Genomic DNA, 20,654 nt, shown 5'->3' on the forward strand with positions numbered 1-20,654 from the left:
ATTTATATAATCTTTTTATAATTAAAGTTTTTATTTCTCTCATGTGTCTTGTGGACAAAGACATCACAACCATACATCATCTGGCACATGGTACATACATAATAAACAATAAACAGCCACGGGTAATGTCACACAACAGAACACCTAGTCACAGCCATGTGTGTCCTGCTTATACTATAAGAAAGAAAGCGGTCCCATGCCCATTTCCATTTGTCCCCTTCATTATTATTTACTTTTGTTCATACATCTGTTCATATGACACTATTTCTACCATATTCTCTTCAATCCACTTTTTGGGGTCCGGAGAGGATGTGCTCTTCCATAATCTCAGAATATTTTGTGCGGCCGTGACCATATGGCTTACTTACATTATTTACTTACCTATTTACATTATATTATCTATTTTGATTACTGGTGTTTGGTTTGTCATTGTCAGTCATTTCTTTGTAAGTTATTTTTCTTGTTATCTGTCATTTTTCTTTACAAAGCGTAAAAGCCAAACATAAATGTAATGTTTATGTATGTTTAATGCCAAAAACACAATGAAATCGTTAATGCCAATCTTTTTTGTATGACAATTAATCGTCAAGTACAATTTCATGATTGCGACAGCCCTATCGACGTATGAATGTTATTCATCATTCTACCACATTTCTCTCCACAGAAGGGATTTACTCCCTTGCATGTGGCCGCTAAGTACGGAAGCCTGGATGTGGCCAAACTTCTGCTCCAACGTCGGGCTCCCCCTGATTCTGCTGGCAAGGTATGCATCGCAAATGTGCAACTCAGACACACGACAAGATAATAAAACACATGCAGGGGTAGGGTACAGCTGAAATGTAATGTGAAAGTACATCTCTAAAATGAAAAACTTGTGTTGCTATTTTTGTATTGAGGCTATGTTGACTGCCACAGCATCGGTAAGCCTAGTTTGATTCCAGTCAGCCTTCGTTTGGATTAACTGCTATTCATTCCTTTGTTCTAGGAAAGAACAGATAACAAAAACACATTTGTTTCTCCAACATTTGTTCTTCTGTTCTTCATAACAAGGACCCCCCCGTCCGTCGTTCTCGTTCTTGCTCTCTAATATAACTCTAAATCATCTTAACCTGCAGTACAATCCCCCCTTAACATGTCCTATAAACCATGTAATGTTACTGTATATGTGTGTTCATGTAGACTAGCCATAACAGCAGCTTGCTAAACTAATCGCTGGTTAATCTGTGTGCCACTGACCATCCATACCTTACAGAATGGTCTCACCCCGCTCCATGTCGCTGCGCATTACGATAACCAGAAGGTGGCGCTCCTGCTTTTGGAGAAAGGAGCGTCCCCCCACGCCATGGCCAAGGTGAGACGGAGTGGCCCCTCGTAGACTGGCCCCCCGCTCCTCCTATCACTGTTCTGCAGCGAGGAGGGCCTCAGCATAGCCATGTGGATTTACACACAGAAGATGTGTAGATATGAGTTGGTGTATCTATACTGTGTGTGTGTGTGTGTGTGTGTGTGTGTGTGTGTGTGTGTGTGTGTGTGTGTGTGTGTGTGTGTGTGTGTGTGTGTGTGTGTGTGTGTGTGTGTGTGTGTGTGTGTGTGTGTGTGTGTGTGTGTGTGTGTGTGTGCCCAATATCTTCGTACAACATATAGTGAAAATAGCCAATCTATGAGCTCACAAGCTATGAGCATGTAGATCTGCTATTTTCGATATTTGTAATTACTATAATTTGTTTTAATCTTGATTAATTGACAAATTTGACAAAATGCATGTTCAGTAGGCTATTTAATTCAGTCTAACCAGAAGCACGGATAAAACACATCCCACCAGCCATAAAAACGAATTAACATAATGGGGGATATCAAAAGCGAAGTCATTGACCACCCATAACCCTCCCTACCCGCCCCCCCCCTCCAGCAAATTGAACCCTGGATGTATATGTTTATTATCTACAACACACATAACCCTGTCATCTCCTGTACCTGCATCAATTACACCACTCTTCCCTGTGTGGCTGCACCACCAGAACGGCTACACTCCTCTCCACATCGCGGCCAAGAAGAACCAGATGGACATCGCCACGGTGCTGCTGCAGTACGGGGCAGAGACCAACATCCTCACCAAGCAGGGCGTCACTCCTCTCCACCTGGCCTCCCAGGAGGGACACGCAGACGTGGCCGCCCTGCTCCTGGACAAGGAGGCCCAGGTCAACATCCCCACCAAGGTACTGCACTGTAGGACCACCACTGGTTGTACCCCCACACTCTTCTTATGTCCCGGAACCGCCCCAAAATTGACTTTCATCAGGCCATGGACCTCCAATTCAAATTATTTTTTTCCAAGGGACCCTGACATGAAAAGATGTTTTGGGTAAAATCTAAAATGTAATTTACCACTTAAACCCTATATACTTTATTGACCGGAGTCCACCAGGGGTCTATACTCCTTTTTTCCCTCTACACCAAATCTCTTTGAAGATAGCTGATTTACAATCTCAGGTTGTGAGCTTGTAGATCTGTTATTTTTTACGAATGTTTGGCTATTATGCCTATTATGGTTTATATGGTTAAATTGTCTACATTTTAAAATTGTATATGTAGATTCATAGTGGTGATATTGAAACATACAATGCATAGTCACTCATGCATTTTTTGCTTTTAAACGACTCTCCATTTGGTAGGGGACCCCTTTGAACCCTATAGGACCGCTGGGGGTCCCTGAACCCCACTTTGAAAACCACTGATGTAATTTAGTATGTAATGGGGCCAGCACTGCCTTATTTTAGACAGATTTATGATTATGTACCCATTTGTACAGTATATATATGACCACTAGCAGCATCGGCCCTCAAACTGGCAGCTCTATTCACCTTGACATGACCATCAAGCCTGACATTATTATATAGCATCTGTTATCATCTGCAACCTCAGAAGGATCCAGTGCAACAGGACGGTGGTGTTATTTTAACTAAGAATTATATTTTCACCAAAGGGCCAGTGAGACCTCAACTTGACAACTCTAGAGATGACATTAAATGATGAAGCAGCTCATCAGAGCCTGTAACACTTGTGACAATTGTGGCTTTTGCTAGCACAAGAATGGTGATCTATAATATCAGAATATCAGAAATGTACGGCTATGGTTGCTTGTTTGCCTACTCACTGGAATGGTCTTTTTGGAAGCCCGTCTATGGCAAGGGATTTGAGACAGGGTGTTCCATTGATGGACTTATCTTCTGTTACCAAACTGTGAGATGGAAACACGGGGTGTAAATTCTGGTTCCGTTTTGTTCAGTGCAGTAGAGAGCAGAGGAGAGGGGGACAGTCATGACATGTCTGGCCCTGAATGCCAGAACGAATCCTTCAATCAAACACGGCTCCAATTTACCAGCTGTCAAGCTTCATCTGCTGCCCCAGCACAAATGGCAGATTTATACCTGTATGCCTCTAGCACAGGGATGGGTGAAACTATTAGAACTGGTCACTTTTCACCTCACCAACGAGGTAGTCACCCATGTGAGATAGTTACATGCAGTTAATTTATAATAATGAAATAATTTAATTCATGTAATCATGTAATCATGTAATCGAATCACACTTCCTTCTTACATATTCTCGACGGTCGACGGTTCATTCTAGCTGTCTATTAAACATGATTGATTGGTGATGTGGCAGGAGAGTTTGTACAAGTAGAGTACAGACCCAATCATGATGTCAAGGGTTTGAATCTGGCTCCCGATTGACTGATTGTCATCTAAGAGGCCTTTAAAAATAGTTTCATAATTTTGCAGAGGTACTGAGATGTCATCAAAGAGGCCTTTAAAAATAGTCTCCATAATATTGCAGAGGTACTGATGCATCGTTGTCCTTGTGTACAGAGTGGACTGACGTCCCTCCACCTGGCAGCCCAGGAGGATAAAGTAGCCGTGGCTGAGATCCTGGCCAAACACAGTGCCAACCTCGACCAGCAAACTAAAGTATGGAAAGCACTGACTTTGTCTTACACAGAATTACATTCCTCATCTTCATGGTCATTATCATTAAAATCCAGCTTTAATAAAACACATTGGTAATGTTCCTTACATTATTTTGCTGTGTATCTTCCTAGTTCTTTTTCTAATCATGAACAACTGTCATTTTCCAGTTGGGTTACACTCCTCTTATCGTAGCGTGTCACTACGGTAACGCCAAGATGGTCAACTTCCTGCTGCAGAATGGAGCAAATGTCAACGCCAAGACGAAGGTACTAAAACTACAGTGACATACTGGTGCTAAAATCACATTGACGTACTGGTACTAAAACACTACAGTGATGTATACCAGTACTAAAACCACATCAATCCAATGACTTCTCTGGCTAAACATGTCAGACCAACACCATGGTATGGTGGGGCATAACAGCTGATCTCAGAGTCAAAGATTACTCTATGTAATCATATAGTAGAGTTACTTTGGATAGGAGTGACAATTGAATACATAACACGTTGAATGTAACTGATATGTATTAAGATGGCTTTCAAAGTCAAGACCATTATGCTAGATTTGCTTCAAGTGTTCTTATTTACACACTACTCATGAGTGAGCATTATTCAATTACTCCCGCATTGCTGTGATGACATAGAGACAGAGCATGGCTTTGTTGAATTGCTAGTCATATTACATATATCTACTGTACATCAACATTGTATATACTGTATGGGAGTGGTCCGCCCTTCTTAGTATTCCCCCTATACTGAGACAGACAGTAGGTCCTGTAGGGGAAACAAGACGGTAGGAAAGCTGAGAGAGAGACGTTGTTTAACCATCAACATCATGGATCTTTCCCAGAATGGATACACACCCCTCCACCAGGCCGCACAGCAAGGAAACACACACATCATCAACGTGCTGCTACAGCATGGTGCCAAGCCCAACGCTATCACTGTGGTGAGTGGACACACACACGCACACACACACACACACACACACACACACGCACACACACGCACACAGGATACAGGAATTTGCCTTGGACATAAACTAGGTTGATTATTCACACCTTCCCATCTTGGACAGTTCGGGACAAAACAATGGCCAGCTACTACACATGACCACTGCACACATATACATTTGATGTATAATTATCTTTGTATATACACACTCACATCCTTTGCCTGTTTTTGTGAATGTTTATTTTGTTCTATTGCAGAACGGTAACACTGCTCTGGCAATCGCACGGAGACTGGGCTACATCTCCGTGGTGGACACTCTGAGGGTCGTCACTGAGGAGATTATCACCACGACAACGGCACGTCACACACCCTTCATGTCACTGGGCTGTCTCTATTAATTGTCATCAGTAGTTGCTGGGGGTAGTAATGAGTGTGTTGTAATGGAAATGTACCAGGGGACATTGCAGACTTTTGTGGAAGTACAAAAAGAAAGAACAAGTGTGCACAACAGCTTAATGCTCCAAATGTGTTTTTACTAAGCAAAAGCAAACAACATTTTGACCAGGTTTGGTCTTAACTCTTTGACTGCGGACGACGCGATAACGCGTCAAGTGCTACTTTGTCCAGTTGGCCGTCGACGCGTTCGACGGGCTGGACGCGCGTTCATTGTTTAATCTCTGATTGCGCTATGCTGCTTAATATTCAATGTTATTCTCGAGTTCCACTTACTTTACGGACATCTGCATCCGGTTTCATGACCTGGATTCCGTTTCCGGTTTTTTGATTTTTTTCCCCAGTCATTTTCGTCCAAAATAGGTAAATAAACGTTTTTTCACACGGTATAACGGACAAACGGACAGCTTCTCTTCTATAATCTATGGTCTGGGTGACGATCAGTCATCGCCGTCGTGTATCACATCGTAATTTTGGCCGATCAAAACAATCTAGGACGACGTCACATCCGTTTTCATGTTTTTCCCTGTCTAATCTATCAAGAAGGGTGAGAGAGACCCAACGACCTGATCAGGCTGTCATGTGCTGCTCTCTAGTGGCGGATTTGTGCTGGGTCTTTAAATTATGTGTCTTCAAATTATTTTCATGAGAAAAATTCAAAATATAAAAATAAAAAAACACGAAAATTGCTGGCACTGGAGGAGTACTTTATGAAAATACTCTGGCAGTCAAAGAGTTAAGATCAAACCTGGTCGAAATGTTTTTTTCTTTTGCACAATAAAACAAAAAGGTGGAGGATTAAACTGTTGTGCAGACTTCTTTCTTTTCATACCTTTACTTACTTTGTTCTGCACCAACAACCGAATATACTGTATGGATGTGCATAACAGTACCTTTTGAACTAGACTTTTGTGGAAGGCCTGCATTTGAAGCATCTAACGTAACAACACCTGCGCAACACATAAGGGCCTTTTGAGCGTGGTAGATTACTACTAACCTCGTTCTGTCCTGATTTTACAGACGGTGACAGAGAAACATAAGCTCAACGTACCAGAGACCATGACTGAAGTTCTGGACGTCTCTGACGAGGAGGGTAAGTGTTGGTGGACACCTGAGCCAAGCAACGTCGGCCCCCATCAAGGCACTCAAAATGGAAGGAGACCTTTTAGTGGCATGTCGTCTACGTATTTGTGAACCCTGTGGATCAGTTACAGTAGACCAACTGTGTCAGATATCACAAATCCTTATTTATGTCAGTGGGTTAGAGGCTAAGCCTCAATCAGCACGGTCCTTAGCACCTGCCCTGCTTTAACCCTCCAATCAGCCAACTCATAAACCAACTCATAAGCTGGTGAGAGGACCAAAGTGTACGTGGCACTCATTTTAAGTGTACATTTTTGCACTCTATCATGGTGTGTAGAAGCCCGAAATGTAAAATAACCCCAAATGGAATGAATCCCAGGACATAATAACTGGTCCAAAATGTAATACAATTCTGAACCTAAAACCTAAAAAAACTCAAAATTTAAGAAAACTTTTCATCTTCTTAATAAGTTTAAAACTGCATATGGGTCCTGGCCCACTGGTTTTGGAACACTGATTTATTGAACCCTAGGGTCTACATTGTGGTTCTAGTACTTGTAATGAGTGACCATGTTGTCCACCCACAGTGTTGAAACGCATTGAGGATGATGTAATGTCAGATGACTCCATGGATGTGGAAGGTATTGAAAACAGCGCTGTCGTGTGAGAGTTCACTGTGGAACACACTAAAGGGTGCTGTGACTTGCATGGCGAATGAACTTAAAGTCATGGCCCTTTGGTTACGTAACTGAATACTAACGCGTGTTATGTTTGGAAATAAATACAGCAAATTGCTTGGAAAGTTAATACACGTCACGGGAGAAGAAGCCAAGGAGAATTTGTCTTTGAGTGGAGCATATTTGAAATGCTGTTCTTGCTCACAGCATCATCACGCTTTGATACTGTACGATGTTATGCCAAAATGTCAACACAGCATGTTGTTTTTCTTAGCTTGGCCCCCCTCTAACACAACATTCAAGGGACTAAATAACACAGGAAACATTTGAATAATATATTCAAAGCTCTGCTCTGAAATGTTTTATCCCCCTCAGAGATGTTGTGGAAAATCCAGAAAAACACCCTCTAAGACCCCATAGCAAATTATGATTCATTGTCAAATGTCTTTTAGGATGACATTCAGTGGACATATGTTTTCTAAGTACTTCTATGATAGCAATTCAACCTTCTTGTTGAACAGTGGAATACATTCAGAAATCACATTTTCGCGTGTGCCTCCACTGGATTTAGTTTTTCTTATGATTGATGTGTCTGACCTTATAGTTATCTGCTGTGAAACAAACCCCACTGAAATGATACAAAATGTATTGATTTGTCTTTGATACACATTTCACTTAAAACAGCACTATTGAAACTGAATGATACTGTACTTCTTTCAATTTGAAGCTCACATTGTTTCATCCTTTTTTTTTAACCCTTGACCTCCCCAGGGAGCCAGTATTCTATTGCCACCAGAACATCTCTGTCTAACTACAGTATGTGTCTTACTTGTCCTGCTGGCCTAGCATACGCTTTCTGACACACCTGGGGGGCAAAGTCAACTTTGGGAGCGTTTGCTTGAGTGTGTCTGATGCATCAGATGGATGGAGCCTTGATATCTGTGTCACAGCATGGAAACGAACAGATAACCAACTGACCCAGATTTGTGTAATAGTGCCATATAAATATGGCGCTGCCGTTTTGACACTTTCTTTTATGACGAGGTGTCCTGCCTCAACTGTAATTTCAAGTTCATCCGTTAAAGTGGGTGATTCATACCATCACGAAACCGGTACAGAATGATTGTATATTATTACATTTCACTCATAGTTTATGGTTTAATGCACCATGCAGTTTAATGACCACATCACATCACACACATCCAATACACGTTACAATGGAAGTTGGCCCTCTGTTCATCTCTACTCTGTGTCTGAGGTCCTATCTGAAGGGTTCCATTACAACAGATAAGGCAAGCTCAATCAATCTTTATCCATCAGTCAATCTCAATGATCTGAGAATTTTGGTCCATGTACTGTATGCCTGCAGCCAGTAGTGATTCTGGGGGATTCTGCCCCCTGCTGTACAATAGTGGTAACAACAGCAGCAGTAGTGCTTTTATCCATGGCCATAAAGTGCGCAAACAAATTCTGCACCCCATTGTGTGCTGGGTGAGGTTGATAGAGGTGTGTATGTGAAAGAGAATGACAGAAAGAGAGTGCACACTGCAGTGTATGTTGCTGTGCACAGGCTAGCACTGAAACCTGAAATGAGCCCATTCTCATGTCAGAAATATGCTCTGTCTCTAGGTGACGATACGATGACAGGGGACGGAGGGGAGTACTTGAGGGCAGAGGACTTGAGGGAGCTGGGAGATGACTCCCTGCCGGGACAGTACCTGGACGGAATGAACTACCTCCGCTTCAGCCTGGAAGGGGGGCGAACCGACAGGTAAAATAAACACACACCCCTCAATTTATAAAGGGGAATGGAGGGGTTAAGAGATAGAGGTTTGTTTGTGTGTGTGTGTGTGTGTGTGTGTGTGTGTGCGTGTGCGTGCGTGTGCGTGTGCGTGTGCATGCGCAATCACATGTGATTTCATTCTTACCATTTACAACATGTACTCATACCACCACCAATATTTCCCTCTGCCTTCCCTGTCACACCAACATACAGCAGTGGAACACAAAGGTACTTTATGTGCGGAACCTGACCCACGTGTTGTGTGTGAATCCTCAGCACTTAATTCAGTAGTTTGTATAGACAGACAGACAAGTCCTGTAGTCTTAGTGTGCTAGAAGGCATATACTCATGAATGACATTCAGATATTTCACCCCAGCTCATATCCCAGGTGTTCCATGGCAAATTAATTTATTTAACTTTTCACACAGTAGTAGTTTCAATGGTAGGAAACTAACATGGTTTTATAAGGGGCTCTTTTCCAGTTAACAGGAAAATCCTGAGTGTTCATTTAACTTTTAAGTATAAAAGTGGGCCCACAAGGGTCTATTTTTACATCCTCTGAGTTAATTGAATTAACACTGTGTCAAAATGTTACATTTGAGTGTTATGAAACTCTGTTGGCTTTCATTCTGTTTTTCCTATACAATTTCTATCCCTCATTATACACCAATATGTTTATGCTTACAAATGACCCACTATCTGTGTCATTCCCTGTTATATCCTTCCCTGGGATGTTATTATCAGTCTGACCGCCCTCTCCTCTCTTCTGGCCCAGTACGGACAGGTCGTTCACGCCCACCCATCACACCTACTACTCAATTAAACATGAAGGCATAATGGAGGAGATGCTCGCCAGTCACCAGGTACAGTACACCATCGCTATGGCAGCACAGCAGTTTGCTGATCCAAACCATACTGGTTTTTTTTGGCCAATACCTACAGTATATTAGGGATAGGGAGTAAGAAATTCCAATATATGTATACCAATTGATATATTGGCTGACACTCTTCTATCCATATGAACAAAATAAATGTATTCTGATGCCTTAATTGTTATCAAACACTTTGACAAAGATATGTGATGGAGGAAGGATATTTAACAATACACTTTATTGTCCAAAAGTATGCACTGAAACAGTAAACTTTACTGGGAATTGAATCATTATAAATGAAAGATAAATACCAATAGAGTAATTTTAGTAAATATAGTTTACATGTCGGCACATAGAGGACAAGATATGCACCGATATCTTTGTGATAAGTTCAAAGTTGATTTAACTCAGAGAGTGTAAAATTGTGATTTGTTACACTGTTCACAGTGCACGCACGGTAGCATGCATGTTGAAGGGTGTACGTAAAAGACACACACGCTCTTTGTTGTGTGCCACAGGTATCGGCTCTTGGTAGAGAGAATGAGAGGGACTCATACCGGCTGAGCTGGGGGACAGAGAACCTGGACAACGTGGCCCTGTCCACCAGTCCCATCCACTCTGGGTAGGTACAGAACAACAGACACTGTGGCCATGCCAAGAAACGTAAGGTTATTCACATAAAATCCCTGGCTCTTCGATATCATGAACGAGATATCTCGCCAAAACACCCTCCTTGCCTTGATGGCGAGGAAGGGATTTGCTAATCTTGAATGACAGGTCCGCACTACTATGGGGCCTTGTAAGGCAGTGGTTCTCAACCTGTGGGTCGGGACCCCCTGGGGGGTCCCCACATGATTTTGGGGGGGTCCCCAGATGTCAGTGAAGTGACAATTTAAGGACTTCTAAGACCTTTTTAATACCTAAAAAAAAAGAAAGAAAGAAAAGAAAAAGACCATAACTATACTAAAAAAACTAGTCAAACATTGGCCAAATTGTCAAATATTATAAGATCGCAATAGCTTGTCTATATTAAAATAATATAATAAGCAACACACAATCACTAAACTCCCGCCCTGTGCACTCATCTGATCTTAGCCATATGAGCAGCCATCTGCTAAGTAAAGCAGTAAAGGCAATTTCCTCTCGACTGGGGACCAGAAAATACTCCCCCTATATATTAAGTACAGAATGGAGGAATTAGTTCATTGGTTGAACACACGCGCGCACACACACACACACACACACACACACACACACACACACACACACACACACACACACACACACACACACACACACACACTACACACATTCATGAATATGCATACTGTTAATTAGCCTATTGGGCATAGCAGTGGTGGCCATTTTGTGGTTCCACAGATATAAACCCCATTAATCTTTCCCATAGAGATTTCCGAAATTATTTATTGAATTATTTTAAGCCTGGAACCAAGCCATCCAGGCACCTGTTGAATCATGACCATAAAACATTTGATTTTGTGTAAAAAAGATAAAGAGACCGCAAAAAAGGGTATTTATTAAATAGTATAATTGAATATTCAAATATGTTTTGACACAATCAAATGTTTTATAGACTGAAAGAACGAGCCCAATCGATGGTCTTGAAGGGCGGATCCAAACCCAGCCGCCCGGATTCCTGCGGCGCTTCCTATTGCTTCACCAATCTATGTCCCCGCCTCCCCTCCCCTCCCCCCCTCTTGGTTCCAGGCTTAAAATAATTTCTATAAATATTTTTGGAAATCTCTATGGGAAAAAATCATTGGGTTTCTATCTGTGGAACATCAAAATGGCGGCCACTGCTATGCCCAATAGCATCAGTGACAACACATATCTTTTGCCGACTGTGAGTGTGTATTGTGCATGGAAGTGGAAGTGGAGGTGAATAATAATTATGTTTAGTTGATGTGTGGTGCGGGGGTGTAAAATTAGTTTTTCTCTTTTTTTCTCTCTAACTTTTTCTGTTGTGGGTTTCCTCTCTCTCTCTATCTTTTTCTCTCTCTCTCTTCCCTGCCCTCTTTCTTCCCACCCTGCGTTGTGATTTCTTTAGTCGTTCCTCTCCGTGCCATGATCATGGAGACCACAGCAGGTGACCCACTGCACCTTGCCTTTACCATCCATTATTGTCCTTCTTTCTCTCATCTTCCTCACCTTCCTCTTCCTCTCTTCACAGTGTGCTCTCATCGGAGGAGAGGTGTTTTTTGTGTGTGTGTGGGTGCGTGTGTGCGCTACAGGTTGTTTTGTTATATTTTTTTACCTTCTCTGCCTCATACATGGTTAAATCCGGAGTGTCCATTTAACTATTGAGAGTGTAAAAATGGGATGACAGGTAGAGCAGTGTGCACTAATTTTTACACTTTTAGAGTTAAAGGAACACCCCAGATTTGACTGTGTACAGTATCTTTCTCTGTTTGGGTTCACAACTTCACTCAGGCAGCTATGCTCCAATGTAACCTGAAGAAACAGATCATGTCTGTTTTCAAATGTCGTATACAAAATATCTACATGGAGCATGGTGGGCAAGTTCAAGATACGATTGAACGCTTTACATCTGAGAATGAAAGCAAGGGTGACCCAAGAGATGCTAAGAGGCACAGGAGGTGAATTACTGTATTGTTTATTCCACAAATGTCTTGTTAAAGCACTGTCACTAACATGTTTTGCCATTGTGTTCCTCTGTTTCCCGAAGGGGCATTTTGGCAAACACCACTAGTTATAATATAGTACTGTTGTCCAAAAGGACAATCACCTAAGTCCACTTATTTCCCTGTGTTCTCACATCCACAAGGTGACTCTTTGCCAATAGTGTTTTTATTTATTTACCCCCAAACACTTGACAAAATGAAAGAAGCAGCTATGATCGTTATCTTAACATCCTTGCTGGCCATGTTAAGTGCTGTCAAGTCTCTCTGTGTTGTGTTCAACAGTGTGCCCAAGTGTTTGCTTTGCTTAAACTCCCCCAAAAGCAGTATTATAACATGAATAGACATTGGTGCCACGGTCACACACACCCATCACACCCATAGCCCCTCATTGACATCTGTGATTGTTGTGTATATTCACCACTTGCATTTTGCATGGGTTGTTGTGAGCACTGAAAGAGGTTTTCAACAGGTGAGGTCATTTTCAATTTAAAGGTACTGTGTGTGCTCTGATATAGTGTACTGTGTACTCTGAGGATGGTGCGATGAAGGTGCAATCCATGTCTTCCATGGATTGTTTTTCAGCAAGTTCATAGTTCTTGGCAGAACCCACAGCCAAACACTTGTACAATGAAGCTCATCTGCCATAGATTTCACTCAACCACTTAAACCCTATATACTTAGATGACCGGTGTCCCACAGGGATCTATACTTAGGTGGCCATAGCTGAATGGGTAGAGAGGCCGCCTGGGAAAAAGAAGGTACCCCGCGGGACCAAATAGGTCTAAATTATTATTATTATTAATTATACAGTACCTTTTTACCCTCTACACAAAATCTCTCCCAATCTACAAGCCAACAATGCGTTGTGTTGCAATGCGTTGTGAGCTTGTAGATCGGCTATTTTTGACGAATATTCACCTATTATGATAATGCCCAGAGTTGGGTTTGTGTGGTTAAGTCAATTCTCAGTCTCACTCTAGGAGATAAATACATTGAGTATAGGTTACCTGTGTAAACGTTCCTAACCATGTCAAAACTGTTTCCAGCTTCCTGGTGAGCTTCATGGTGGACGCCAGGGGTGGAGCCATGCGTGGCTGCCGCCACAACGGCCTGCGCATCATCATCCCGCCCAGGAAGTGCAGCGCACCGACACGGGTGACATGTCGGCTGGTGAAGAGGCACCGTCTAGCCTCCATGCCCCCCATGGTGGAGGGAGATGGCCTGGCCAGCCGGATCATTGAGGTGGGGCCCTCTGGGGCCCAGTTCCTCGGGTAAGGCTGCAGACGTGTAGATGGATCGATAAGAAAGAGGGTGGTCATAAAGGAGGGAATGGGCTGAAGGCCAGGATTGTAAGACGTTTGGGATAATGGAGGAATTTTATTTGTTACTCTTTTGCTTTGGCTACAGATACTGAAGTATTGAATGCCAATGAAGTTCATTTGAATTTAAAATGAATTGAGAAGGAATATATTCATAGATGGCTTGGATTAGGCTTCTAATAAATGAGGGGTACTGTACACACTACACAGTATAATACAGTACATAAGAGTTACTTAATTCTGAAAGTGTAAAAGTGGATGTGTCAGAGATAAATGAACTCTCCAGATTTGACTGTTGTGTCAAATGTAAATGTCATTTTATCTACCTTTGCATCCCGGGTATTGATAATCCTTTGCATTCCTCTTAAAAAGAAGCTAACAATATGCTGCCCTTTCATTTTTTTCAGATTAAGTTCCTCCCTGCCTCTGCCTTACTAAACCTGTTTCTGTATCTGCCTTTGCTTCTGTCCAGCGTCAGGGATTCAGTGTACCTATTATAGTTGCGTTTCCACTGCATAGTACCGCCTCAGCTCGACTCTACTTGACTTTACTCGCTTTATTTTGTTTTCCACTGCAGATAGGACCTTAGATGTAGCTCGCCGTCATAGCGACATCCAACCCTATGCATAGGAGAGCGCTAAACAAGGCTGAAGTTGAAGTTATTTCTAACGCTACTACAGTACAATAACAAAAACGATTTATTTTAGCCTAAAAATAGGGGACGCAGTTAGTAGCAGGTAGTTTTGATTTATTTCACATTTACAACACCTAGTTTAAAAGTTTGTTAACAGTATTTGGGAACTTCCATGCAGTAGGGGAGTACATCATGACGCAATGATGCTAGTCAAGATTCTCTCTGACCAATCAGTAGTATGTTTTCATGTCACCTTTTGGTATCGCCTCAGCTTGCTTGAAACCTCGATAGAGAAAGTTCCAGGTAGCATGTATCTTTTCCGAATGGAAAACCGAAAAAGTCAAGTAGTCAGGTCGAGATGAGCCAGTATGCAGTGGAAAAGCACCATAACTCTGCTCTACCGCATGCCTCTGAAACTGCTGCGAGCTAACTCTCTCTTTAATCTTATCACCCTTCAGAGTCAAGCTATTGCGATTAACTACTTCACCCTAAATAAATTGCACCATGATTGATTTGATATGTAGCTTTATAATGTTTTTCCCACACTTGAGTGTGAGCAGCACTCTCTGCTAGCAATGTTTACTATCAAAGCCTTCACACCGGTGATAGACTTATAATATGAATTAGCAAAAAAAGCCTCAAAATAGCAATGGACCCACATACGGCTTTGACTGTAGGGGGTTTATTTGAGTTCCCTGACCACATTTTTGACCCCTCGCGCCCGCACCCCCAAACAAACACTGTGTGCTCTCTTCTTCCTCACTGCTGCGTACGGACCGGTTGCTTGGCTGATTGGTCGGTCACACAGTAAGCTCCACCTCCCCACCGCCCCACCCCCTCTTAACGAGGGCGAGAGCTTGGTTAGCCGTATTCTCCAGCTGGGGCCGCCAGGGACAAAATTCCTCGGGTAGGGGAAAAAAACAACAGCAGACAAACCCTTTCACATCAACAGCAACGCATATGAAACAATCCATGGATGCCGGTTCCATTTCTGTTCATTTACACCAATACTCCCCCCTCCACCTCCCTACTCCCTATCTGCATTTGTATGTTCCTGTACCCCATGCTAGTGTCCCATGTCCTATAGTTAGTTTTTGTATTGTAGATACTGCTCCCACTACATTACTGTTATTTCCACTTAGCACATGCACTTATGCCTGATTTATGCTCTGTCGCACGGCGAAGTATAAATCGGCGTTTACATTCCTGTGCTCGTCATTGTCTGTGTTAGTGCTTCCCGTTTCACGGGTGTCATCGTATTCCTGGGTGGATGGTTCTCACTTTAGCATGCTTCACCTAGACTTGTAGTTGTCACACTGAGATCGGTGTGTCGTGCGTGGCGGCCTGGTTGCTTGGTGAATGCTGGCGCGGTGACATGCACGGACGCTCGCTCGCACGCACACGCGGTTGTCCTCCATCGCATACACGCTCACTTGTTGTTGTTGTCGTTGTCATTGTGTTGGTCCACCGCTCCGCAGCCCGGTGATTGTGGAGATCCCCCACTTTGCCGCCCTGCGGGGGAAGGAGAGAGAGCTGGTGATCTTGAGGAGTGAGACGGGGGAGAGCTGGAAGGAGCACCACTGTGAGCACACCGAGGAGGAGCTCAACCAGGTCCTCAACGGCATGGACGAAGGTGGGACTCTGATGGTGTCGACGTGAGACAGCAACTTGGGCTGGGCGATATTTTGACTTCAAATTAAGACCTGCGGCCGATTCTACAAATGCCTTCTAAATCTAGTTCTCACACTTTCAAGATTTTTCAAAAATAGCAGATGTACAAGCTCGCAGCACGGCACGAAGTGACGTGCTGTGAGCTTGTATATCTGCTATTTTTTGTACGCCACCATTGTACACCGCTGAATAATACAGGCTTACTCAGACTAATCGATTTAGTTGACTTAAAAAAATCAATTTGATTTTTTTTTTGTGGATTTGTTGATATATAAGAAAATATATATATAAAAAACTTTGCTTCTCGATTATTCAGTTACTCCCAAATATCTGTTTCGATACATTTTCGGTTAAGTGCCCAGCCCTAACAGCAACACAGCGGTGCATCGTAGATGCATACGAACTGTAGAACTCCAAAAGTGCACTCTGGTCACTCAAATGAGTTAATGTGTGACCGCAACCTTCTGAGTTAGATGCTAAAACTTTGGCTCTGACATGGCTTTGCAGAAGGTGTTCCTCAATTTGGTTTGGCTATTAGAATTATTTAATAGCTGCAGATGGTGTAGACTTTTAGAAACACTTCAAAACATATAATATTTTTTATACTGAGCGTATCATTGATGACGTTTGCTTTGTGCCCTCCTTCTGCAGAGCTGGACCCCCCAGAGGAGCTGGAGAGGAAGCGCATCTGCCGCATCATCACCCGAGATTTCCCGCAGTACTTTGCGGTGGTGTCTCGCATCAAGCAGGACAGCAACATGATTGGCCCAGAGGGAGGCATCTTGAGCAGCACGGTGGTTCCCACAGTGCAGGCTGTGTTCCCAGAGGGAGCGCTCACCAAGAGGATCAGGGTTGGTCTGCAGGTGAGGCAATTCTTATAAAAGGTAGATAAGCATATTGCGTTGTTTGTACCAATGCAGTGGACAAAGCAACCAACTTCATACCTGCCAGGTAACATATATGCTCGGTGTCGGTTTGTGGACCCTAGGTGTAGAACAAAACAATACAGCAATTATGTTGTACCTGCAGCCATTGCACTATTAAACAACGATAGTACAAGATACGGTAACCTCGCAGAATGAAGGGCACTTAACCACATAAACCCTAGTATACCTATGCTGGGCATGTCATAATAGCTGAACATCCTGGAAAAATAGGCAGATCTACAAGCTCACAACGTGTCGCAAAACGACTGCTTTGTGAGCTTGTAGATCTGCTATTTTCAGTGAAGGGATTCGTTGTAAAGGGGAAAAGGGAGGGGACCAATAAAGGCACCAAAGTATGTAGGATTTAAGTGGGTAAGCTCTGACTGAGTGGATGAGTGAGTGTATGTGTTTGTAAAAGCACCGTCATGGCCCTCTTATTAGGAGTTGTATACTATGATGATGAGTATTTTAATGTCTTGTATCTGTATTGTTGAGATTGTCTTGTTTTTAACTCTGCATGGCTGAATCTCCCATCGATACAATACATTTACACTCGGGTACTAAAAAAATTACCTCGACCTTGTGTCCCCAGGCCCAGCCCATGAGCGTGGACGTGGTGAAGAAGATCCTGGGAAACAAGGCCACCTTCAGTCCCATTGTCACTCTGGAACCCCGCAGGAGGAAGTTCCACAAGCCCATCACCATGACCATCCCTGTCCCCAAAAGCACCTCTGATCCTGTGGTCAACGGCTTCGGAGGGGACACCCCCACCCTTCGCTTGCTCTGCAGCATCACAGGTCAGAGGCAAAATGATGGACAATTCAAAATAGTCTGCAGTGTACTCCCACATAGACACTCTGGCATACAGCCATGTATAATTGGTCACCTCGTCTAATTCCGCATTGTTTGTGTGTAATGGCAGGTGGAACCACGCCCGCCCAATGGGAGGATATAACAGGAACCACGCCCCTAACATTCATCAACGACTGTGTTTCCTTCACAACTAATGTGTCTGCCAGGTAATGCATTACTGAATTACCTTCAGTGGTGGAAAAAGTACTCACATGTTTTACTTAAGTAAAGGTATCAATACTGCAATGTAGAAATAGTCTGTTTCAAGTAAAAGTCTGGAATAAAAAATTTACTTGAGTAAAAGTACAAAAGTATTGTTATCAAAATGTACTTAACTCATTCAGTGCCAGACTTATTTCTGTCTGTGTTTGCCCAGTGCCAGAGATGTTTCGATTTTTCTTACATTTTCAAGTAGTCACTGAATATTTATCTCCAGTATGATCGATCCCCTGAAAAAGAAAAAAAAATGTCATTGTGACCTCCCGTTCCCTTTATTCCACCTTTGAAAATGTCTCGGCCAAAAATACATAGTAAAAAAAGAAAGTACACAGGAGCCGAGATACAAATGGAGCAGCAAATCGTTTTTATTTATTTTTTCAAAATGGACGTCGGCGACGTCCATGGCGCTCTGGGCTTATGAAAATGTGGACGTCGGTGACGTCAATGGCACTGAATGAGTTAAAGTACCAAAAGTAAAAGTACTCTTGATGCAGAATGTCCCGTTTCACAAGGTAATATGTATCAAATGTATTAAAATCTTTTGAAAATAGCCAATTTACAAGCTCACAACGCGTCGCATCGCGGCACGTTGTGAGCTTGTAGATCGGCTATTTTCAAATAGACAAAGCTTGTGATTAAGCGGAAATGTCCTAAAAATCTACAGACCGGCATCAAAAGATGACGTTAAAAACATCCTTTTATTTGTTTCACATCCTGCCAAAAGTCAAGTGTCAACATCACATGATTCTCTCCCATGCACCTTTCTCTTAAAGGTTCTGGCTGATAGACTGTCGGCAGGTCCAGGAGTCTGTCACCTTCTCCACTCAGGTGTACCGGGAGATCATCTGCGTCCCCTACATGGCCAAGTTTGTCATCTTCGCCAAGACCCACGATCCCATCGAGGCCCGACTGCGCTGCTTCTGCATGACGGATGACAGGATCGACAAGACCCTGGAGAACCAGGAGAACTTCACTGAGGTGGCCCGTAGCCGAGATGTGGAGGTGAGGATGGAGGAAGGGAGTGGGGAAGATGGATAAAGAACAATAGATGAAGCACAGACAAATTGTGTCAGAGTAAATATCAGGACAACAGGATTTGAGGTGGTCGAGAAACGAGATATACGAGAAATAACTACAGATACAGGCTAGAGCAAAGGAGGGGACTTCAACTTCAGCTTGAAAGACAAGGAGAAGTACTGGATAAGTAATTGTGGGTAGAGACGGTATAGAGGGATTGTGCCCAGAAGTTTACCAGTTAAAACCCCTGGCCTTGCTGGGAGCGGAACGTGAATGAGAAACACTAGCGTTCCCTCAATGTCTACGGTGCCTTGAGCAACAGACAACAGTGGTCAACAGGATTGGACTGTGGCTTTGCTAGGCACTACCCACTTGTTAACCTGTGCAAATGTGAGTGTGAAATTCAAATGTTCGTCATCATTTTCCCCTCTATAATTAATATTTGCCATTACTTCTTGCTAGGTCCTGGAAGGTAAACCCATCTATGCAGACTGCTTTGGAAACCTGGTGCCTCTCACCAAGAGTGGCCAGCACCATCTCTTCAGCTTCTATGCCTTTAAGGAGAACAGACTAGCACTCTTCATCAAAGTGAGCAGCATTCCCTCTTTGTTCATTTTGTCCTGCAAATAATCAGCTACTGGATGTCGATTGGTAACTGTCTTCGATGTTGTAGATCCGAGACAACACTCAGGAGCCCTGTGGTCGTCTGTCCTTCATGAAAGAACCAAGGAACTACAGATCACTGACGCCAGGTGCCATCTGCAACCTCAATATCACGCTCCCATCTTACTCGAAGGTAAGGGCCCTGTATAATAAAGAATAGTGTGTTCACCAGATCCTTAGTTCCTGTCTGACTTACATTTTGACTTAAATCATGCTAATGTCTAATGCTGGGAGATATTGCCATTTTCACAGTGCTTTTCAAATTTCAAGCAAGTGAATTTTTGTTGGTCTAATAGATGTGTGAATCCACATCTAATGAAAGGTATACTCTATTGCCCAAGACTATCCTAAAATATCTTAACTGTTACTTTTTTGCTCCAATATGTGACAGTGTATACTAATATAAGTTGTATTATTTTGTACTTTCTGTGTCATAACACAACACTAACTATTATTTTCTTTGAAGTTTGTGAATATAAATTCTGTTTATTATATCAATGTTTGACAACATAATACATTGATTGCAGCCCCCCTAAATTCCCACTGACTGTCCCTTTTCATAGCTATGATAACCATGCCTCGCTTGCTCTCTTTTTTACCCCCCTATCATTCTGTCTGTCTGTCTGTCTGTCTGCGGTCTCTATCTGTCCATCTCTCTGTCCCTGCTTCTCACCGCCGCTTGCTCTCCCCAAGGAGTCCGACTCAGACCCAGAGCAAGAGGAAGAGGTAACCTGAACCTCCTCCCCCAACTAACTACTGTTGCTCTGCTGATGTGTCCTGGTCACTGATAGGCTTGTATGAAGCCAAATATGCTAATGTTATATATGTTACCATATACCATATACTGTATTTTAATGCATAAGTCAATTGCAAATTATGGAATCCATTTGAGCTGTTTC

General features: G+C 42.9%; 1 protein-coding gene across 1 annotated transcript in view; it reads left to right on the forward strand.

The window, feature by feature from the left end:
* ank2b (ankyrin 2b, neuronal) overlaps window positions 1-20,654 on the forward strand; it is a gene marked incomplete at its 5' end in the record, with an annotated part of 109,875 nt that overhangs the window by 58,359 nt on the left and 30,862 nt on the right. The window contains 19 exons of the mRNA XM_080451935.1: window positions 665-763; window positions 1,253-1,351; window positions 2,019-2,216; window positions 3,870-3,968; window positions 4,136-4,234; window positions 4,819-4,917; window positions 5,180-5,278; window positions 6,396-6,468; window positions 8,765-8,906; window positions 9,695-9,782; window positions 10,310-10,413; window positions 13,501-13,725; window positions 15,886-16,040; window positions 16,730-16,941; window positions 17,597-17,801; window positions 17,927-18,023; window positions 18,849-19,077; window positions 19,555-19,680; window positions 19,766-19,888. Of these exons, the coding sequence (XP_080308061.1) occupies window positions 665-763; window positions 1,253-1,351; window positions 2,019-2,216; window positions 3,870-3,968; window positions 4,136-4,234; window positions 4,819-4,917; window positions 5,180-5,278; window positions 6,396-6,468; window positions 8,765-8,906; window positions 9,695-9,782; window positions 10,310-10,413; window positions 13,501-13,725; window positions 15,886-16,040; window positions 16,730-16,941; window positions 17,597-17,801; window positions 17,927-18,023; window positions 18,849-19,077; window positions 19,555-19,680; window positions 19,766-19,888 (2,571 nt within the window). The remainder of the gene's footprint in view (window positions 1-664; window positions 764-1,252; window positions 1,352-2,018; window positions 2,217-3,869; window positions 3,969-4,135; window positions 4,235-4,818; window positions 4,918-5,179; window positions 5,279-6,395; window positions 6,469-8,764; window positions 8,907-9,694; window positions 9,783-10,309; window positions 10,414-13,500; window positions 13,726-15,885; window positions 16,041-16,729; window positions 16,942-17,596; window positions 17,802-17,926; window positions 18,024-18,848; window positions 19,078-19,554; window positions 19,681-19,765; window positions 19,889-20,654) is intronic.

Source organism: Gymnoscopelus braueri, assembly GCF_963280865.1.
Source record: "Gymnoscopelus braueri genome assembly, chromosome: 15".
In the NCBI taxonomy this organism is placed as follows: Eukaryota; Metazoa; Chordata; class Actinopteri; order Myctophiformes; family Myctophidae; genus Gymnoscopelus; species Gymnoscopelus braueri.